Source organism: Bombyx mori, chromosome 23, assembly GCF_030269925.1.
Source record: "Bombyx mori chromosome 23, ASM3026992v2".
Classification (NCBI taxonomy): Eukaryota; Metazoa; Arthropoda; class Insecta; order Lepidoptera; family Bombycidae; genus Bombyx; species Bombyx mori.
This window is the reverse complement of record NC_085129.1, coordinates 6,176,405-6,183,931: the sequence shown is the minus strand read 5'-3', so window position 1 is coordinate 6,183,931 and position 7,527 is coordinate 6,176,405. Positions and strand designations below refer to the sequence as shown.

Genomic DNA, 7,527 nt, shown 5'->3' with positions numbered 1-7,527 from the left:
ACTGGAAAGGCCTCGGGCCACCAGTAATCTCTCAAACATAAAAAAGTACTATCATTGCTAGCATATTTTAACTTGTTGATCTGTGAATTCCCGATCTTGACTACAAATTGGCATATATAATAATTGCTACCATGATACGTCCATGCGATCCTATTGACTAGATATGACTATTTTGCGAATAGTCTGGAGACTAAGATACCAAGTAAGCTATTATTTTCTGACTATGATCTACGATAATACTAGGAGTGTTCAATTAAAAACTATAACGAGTATGACGCAATTATCTTTTATTATATTATATTATTTATTTTTTCGACGTAGTCACCTTTCAGGTTTATACACTTTGACAATAATAAACATTATAGGTTCACGCTTTGTCTAAATAACGTAGTATACTTATAAAAGTTTGACTAGAAAACAACAAATGAATTGTTAAAAGCCTGCTCTTTAAACTTTTACATCGTCCATATGACGTTTTTTCAGGGCGTGTGGTGTCCAAACTATTTTACAAGTCTCTTATCCCGTTTGGTAAGCTTGAGTAAAAAGTTTCGTTCAAGTTGCGGCCAACAGGTGCTTAGAACGCTTATGTTAGACTTTTTAAAGATAATCGTGTGAAAATGTATGACCACGTTCATAGAATGAGGCTTTTTGCTCTAGTGAATTTTTTATGTTAAGTTTTCTTAGTTTGAAACTTAGAGGCTATGTAAAAAAATTGTTTTATAGGATAAATTTTGCGAAATTGCACAAAGTTTGTTGTCCTTCTTTTTTGCAGTGCATTAATTTATTACTTAAAATTAGCCTCAAAATCTAGAATGTTATATACCTTCGACATTTCTGTCTTCTACTGAAACTGAATATTAAAGCCTCGAATTAAAAAAAAACGAAAGAAAGTAATGAACTAACAAACAAGCGATTTTATAAAAAGCGAAATTAATGTTTCGGCTACAAATATTAAGTCGGCGTTTAATTTTACACAAAACACGTTCTACGTATACGGTTTTCTCGTTTGCACATCAAAGGAGAGAATAGTGTGATTATAATTAAGGCGCGACAAACTAGCGCGAGCATAATTCAGCGGTTTATGCACCCTTGATAATGTGAGATGAAGTTTCTTCAGACGCCGGGGCGGGCGGACGAAGCGGGGTCGGTGGCGTCGCCGTCGTGGGGCGGAGTTACAAAGCGGCGCTCAGTCGGTGGGCAGACGCCGTTCGAACTACACGCCCGCCGAAATCGCGATCCCCGCTTACATGTCACGTAAGTCACGATGTTGCTTCCGAAAGGTGAACATTTATGACGCGATCAGCCAATGCGCCTGATAAATGGCACTGCCGAACTCGAAATTATCCCGTTGTTACACGTGTACAAACGTAAAATGCTAATAAAAAGGACGGCCGCGGATAGACTTGAGAAACGAACTTTTAATCGGATTATAGTGTGCGTGTTGTTCTATTGCCATGCTGTGGACAGAAGCGTCGCGGCAGAGACGCCGCACGAATGCGCTTACCGTAGTTCCGAAGCGGAAACGTCGGGGAGCACGGTGCTCTTCTGCAAGATTCGGACCATAAGCAGTTTGGATCACCTGCTACAGAACATCAGCAAGACTCACTACGACGACGTCATATCATTGCACGTTCAATGCAGCGAAATTCTATTTTTCGAGAGCACTTTAACCACAAGCGCCCAAAAGCCGACCGGTAAACACACGAGTCTTGGAAAGTTGAGAGATCTCGTCATCGACAGATGCAAGTTACGTCAAATACCGGCCCGTGCATTCGAGAGTTTCAAAGATCTGAAACGTCTGCATGTGACCACTCATAACAGCGAATGGTCCGCGATGACAATGGAACTGAATGAAGAAGCTTTCGCAGGTTTGAATGAACTAGTCGAACTCAATCTTAGTAACAACAACATCTGGAGCACCAAAACAGAAACATTTTGTTCACTGTACAGTTTAAAAGTGTTGAACCTCACAAATAATCACCTACAAAACATAAAGACTATCGGTTTCTCGGACAGTCTGAGGGAACAAAACTTAAGCTTGAGAACTTGTAACTTAGTCATAGAGACACTAGATATGTCATATAATGATTTGATTGTTGTAAATGATAATAGTTTATCAAAGTTACGTTCGCTATCGAAACTTTTATTGCAAAATAATGCGTTGTCTAATTTAGAAGGTGGTGCCTTTGAAGGATTGCTCAGCTTAGAGGTTCTCAATTTATCAAGCAATTTCATGAATACACTCCCGCCTGATTTGTTTTCTGAAACTAAATCATTAAAAGAAATTAATCTTAGTAATAACACTATTAACAATTTGCCTCCGGGACTTTTTGATAATTTAGATCAACTACAAGTATTAGATTTATCTCTCAACGAACTGACTAGTCAGTGGATTAATAAGAATACATTTGTTGGTTTATTAAGATTAGTCATATTAAACCTATCTTATAATAAGCTTAGTAGAATAGATCGTTATATGCTCCAGGATTTGTACAGTTTGCAGAAATTAAATTTAGAACATAACGACATATCCACAATTGATAAACATGCTTTCAGTGAATTAAGGAATCTGCATTCGCTAACACTATCTAATAACCAACTTGTGCACATTGAAACACATTTGTTTACAGATCTACATGTGCTACATGAACTCTTTATTGATAACAATAAAATCAAACACATCGAAGATAATGCCTTTGATAATATGACTGCAATAGAAGACTTGAGTCTTAATGACAATTTTCTCTCATCTGTCCCGGCGTCGATTCGCAAGCTACGCTCGCTGAGGTCTCTCGACATAGGCAACAACAATATAACACATCTAACCCGCGAAAACTTTCGCGGCTTGTCCGAACTTTTCGGTTTACGACTAGTTGATAACAAAGTTACCAATTTAAATGAGGACACTTTCGAGCATTTACCACAGCTGCAGGTATTAAATTTGGCATCAAACAAAATCAGACATGTTGCGTCCGGATGTTTTCGTAAAAACATAAATTTGAAACTCCTGCGAATGGACGGCAATGAAATAACAAAGTTTGACGGTATTTTCAGTACCTTGAATAGTTTAGTATGGCTTAACATGTCAGCGAATAAATTATCATACTTTGATTTTCGTTCATTTCCAGAAAGTTTGGAGTGGCTCGATTTGCATAAGAACTCTATATCAACTTATAAGAATGACGATACCCATTCTAATGTTAATATTAAACTACTGGACTTAAGTTATAATAACATAACGGAAATAACTGTGACTTCAATACCGAATTCCGTAGAAAAACTTTATTTGAACGACAATAATATACAGAACATTCAAGTCGGTTCCTTTTCGAAACTACAAAGGCTATCAACTGTGACTTTAAATAATAACAAACTAGTCCATCTTGACATGAATGCGTTTAGGTTAGATCAAATAGATGAAGATAGTGACTTACCCGAGTTCTTTATAAGCGGAAATACATTTATTTGTGACTGTTCAATGGAATGGATTCAGCGCATTAATCATTTGAGCCACAGTCGACAATACCCGCGCGTGTTAGATTTAGATAAAGCTTTGTGTTCGCTGGTCCACTCGCGTGCTAAACGTAAAAAATTGATAATAGACATGTCGCCTTCGGACTTTCTTTGCCCTTACGAAAGTCATTGTTTCGCATTGTGTCAATGTTGTGACTTTGTGGCGTGCGACTGTGAAATGATTTGTCCAAACGATTGTCGATGCTATCACGATATCCCTTGGAATGCCAACGTTGTTGATTGTTCAAATGCCGGTTACACGGAAGTACCTAAGCACATTCCGATGGATGCCACTGAAATATATTTAGATGGAAATCACATAAGTCACTTGGGAAATCATGTTTTTATCGGCAAAAAAAAGCTACAAGTACTTTATTTAAACAATACTAAATTGAAGGAAGTCAACAATCAAACCTTTAAAGGAGTCGATTCCCTGAGGGTACTTCATTTGGAAAACAACAAGCTTGTGGAATTAAAAGGCGATGAATTTTTACATCTCAACAGTTTAAACGAATTATATCTAGATCACAACGCGATAACTCATGTCGCTAATAATACTTTTTCATCTTTGAAATCGCTCTCAGTTTTGCGAATTGACGATAACAAGCTCGTAAATTTCTTTCCATGGAAATTATTAGCTTCATCCTCAGAAAGCTTAGCTCATGTGTCGATTGAAGGTAATCAATATTCGTGCGACTGTAAAAGCATAGCGGAATTGGATTCATGGCTCAGGAGAGACCCTGGGGACCCTGAGAAAATGCTATGCACAGACTCTGAAGGGAAACCAACTAAAATAACAATAGCCTCCGTCTTGAGTCACTGTAAAGAATACATGGGCTCGATAAGCGACCCAACAATGTCTAGAGATGAGGTCATTTCAAAGTCAGTGTTTCTTCCTGATAATTATTTCGCTGTAATATGTGGAATAATCATTATAGTTGTCGTCATTTGCTTAATCTTCGCCATATTCTATGCGTTTAGATATGAAGTAAGCGATTGGGTTTATACAAAATACGGTGTTCCTCTCTTCAAAGAACAATCGTGTCCTAATGTCGATCACGTGATGGAAGGAAACCCGAATCACATGTACGACTATTACGTGATATGCAATACCAAAGATACGGGCTTCATTTATCACAATATAATGTCGGAGATTGAATTCAGAAAAATGTGCTCCAAAAGCTTTTCATTAAACGAAGCAACGCTCAACATTTTAACTTTAGATAGCTTTTCCAAATCGCCGAAACTTTCGAAGCGTTTACTGATAGTTTTAACGAATAATTTCATTTGCAACGATCTTAGCGATATTCAATTCAAGAATATATTCTTCGGCTATTTAAAGTCGTTAAATCGTAGCGAATCGAACAAGGTAATATTTATTAATATTGTAGATAACATACAGCTGAGCGACGAATTGTGTTTCGCATTAGATAAGTTTAAAAATATATCTTGGAACGATCCACGTTTTTGGGACCGTTTCATGGTGCTTCTCAATTCGACCGACACTATTATCACAGTAAAAGGTTCGGAGGCGAGTGTATTCAAGAAATCGTTACGTAATACACCGTCGTTGAGGTACACGACAATGCCGGTTCCAAACGATAGTTGTTCGAAGCAGAACTTCACGAATTCTTTACAATTTTGTAAAAGGTACGACGGTGAAACATCTCTGAATGAGAGTTCACCTTCGTCCGATAATAACACTTACGGAGAAGGGAATACCTCGAACAACAGCTATATGTCTATCGAGAACAGGTCTTGTCCTCGGTTTAATTATGACTTGAGGCTATCCCCTAGTAGCGGTCATGTATATTCTAGGGTGGATGATATTTCACCTACCACGCCGCGTACTGCTACAGTATCTAGTAAGGGACGCACATACTTTGTTTGAAATTCAAGTTCCACAATACCGTAATTCTTTTTTTACACATAAAAATATCACACATTTTGAATTCATTCAAATCACTTGCTTATTTGTAAATAACTTGAAAGTATGTTACAGTCAATTTTAAATGCGTAATTTAAGATGAAGTATTTAATGTTGCTATGGATTTCACACATGTTTTAAAATGACTAGAAACATGTGTTTTAATCATGTTCGGGGTGATCAATAAAATAATAACAGTTTAACTTGTTCATTATAAAAAGGAAGTGAGATAGTTCTCGTATTACTGTAATTCAACACCAAATAGAATAAGATTTCAACTAAATGTCTATTCACAATTATAACTTAAGATAGACTTTAATAGGTACGTAAATGGTAATAATATAAATGTGCATATTTTTATCGTTCACCAAATTTTCAGTATTATTATTATTATTATAAGTTCTATACAATCGTATCTCGAATAATTATAATATGTACAATCTGATTTTGATCGTTTTTTTTTGTTTCTGGGATGGTGTGATGTAAAATATTCGGAATCAGCATTTTTGTAGCAAACGTTTGGCGTTTGGTATTTGTACGTACTTGTCTCAACGGGAGAAAACCCTACGTTATTATTAGGGTTATTAAATGTAGATGCTAATTTGTCCTCTTTATACCTAAAACTCGATTTTGAAGTTCAAATTCCGAGCATCTTATTGTTTATATTCACAGTATAATATATCATACCTGCAAATTATATTCTGATGTATTATGAAAAAGTGTTTAGGACTGTATAATATAAATTTTATGCTTGTCTGTATTACGTAACATGCTTACTAATAATTTAAGTATATGCTAAAGTTTGTATATAACGATGTAATATGTTCGAAATGTTATTGTTTATTCATAATTATATGCTTCATTACATAATATAAATTTTAATAAATAATTAAGCTAAATCGTGATATTAGATTTAATAATTATAAAACTTGAAAAACAATTGTAATTTTTGGATTGTAATTATTAGTCTGTAATGAAATTTATTGTTTTGTATAAAAAATGTACAAAGATATCTTGAAAACGTAATAAATTATACTGAAGTTTTGATACTTAGCCAAGTATTTTATTTCAGCGGTATTTCGTAATGAGATCCTTGAATGAATTCAATTATGAAAAATAAATATCCGTAATATAATTAAAAATCTCTCTTTAATTATTGTTTTGGGAGACCCTGCTCCTTATGAAAAGTCTTCGTTAATAAATTAAATACTAAAACAAGAAATGTTATGATTTAATTATAATTAAACATTTTTTTGAGTAATTATTTTGGAATACAATTCATTTTCGGTGGCTGATTTCACTCACAGCTTTGTGAAATTCCAATTTGGACTAAATAAATTTGTATTGAGTTTTTTTTTATTTTGAAGAAATGGTCGACAAATAATTGAAAAAAAAATATACGAGCTTACAGAATGCCTAAATTCTTTCTCAAATAGAAAAATAAGGAAATGGTTTTAAAATGCGATAATAATTATTGAAAATAGAAAGGGGTTAAAAGTAAACGCACACATCATTAGGACACTGTCATCAACGGATTTTAAGAGCTTAACCACATTTGAATGCTTCATTGAGTTGTAAGCTAAAATCTTCATACAACAATATCGAAGAATTGTTAAATTAATTAGCACGTTGACAAGTGCTAGTGCACACACGCTCTTTGTTTGAGATTGCATGACTGCTTCATGACAGAAATAAGTAACAACGCTACTTCGACTGGACTTAAAATACACCTCACCACCATTAAATGCCAATTAGAGTTTACAGTACGCTGGTATAACACTCGGAGAAAGTTGCTCTGCATATTCGCTGAAACTTTACAAAACCCACGGAGAGAGATAGATAGGTGCTATTTTGGAGAGAGCTATGACTGACAAAAGTGACATATAAGAAAGTTTTTATTTTTATTGCTTATATGGATGGACGAGCTCACAGCCCACATGGTGTTAAGTGTTTACTAGAGCCCATAGACATCTACAATGTAAATGCGCCATCTACCTTGAGATATAAGTTTGAAGGTCTCAAGTATAGTTACAACGGCTGCCCCACCCTTCAAACCGAAACGCATTACTGTTTCACGGCAGAAATAG

General features: G+C 35.2%; 1 protein-coding gene across 1 annotated transcript; it reads left to right on the top strand.

The window, feature by feature from the left end:
- Positions 1–1,190: 1,190 nt before the first annotated feature.
- Positions 1,191–6,493, top strand: LOC101738464 (toll-like receptor 6). Its single transcript, XM_012688476.4, has one exon. It carries the CDS (start codon positions 1,307–1,309, stop codon positions 5,402–5,404), a length of 4,098 nt encoding a protein of 1,365 aa, XP_012543930.2. The 5' UTR covers positions 1,191–1,306; the 3' UTR covers positions 5,405–6,493.
- Positions 6,494–7,527: the final 1,034 nt, after the last annotated feature.

Excerpts from the sequence above, each read along its gene's own strand:
- LOC101738464 (XM_012688476.4), top strand. The coding sequence starts at position 1,307 with ATGCGCCTGATAAATGGCACTGCCGAACTCGAAATTATCCCGTTGTTA.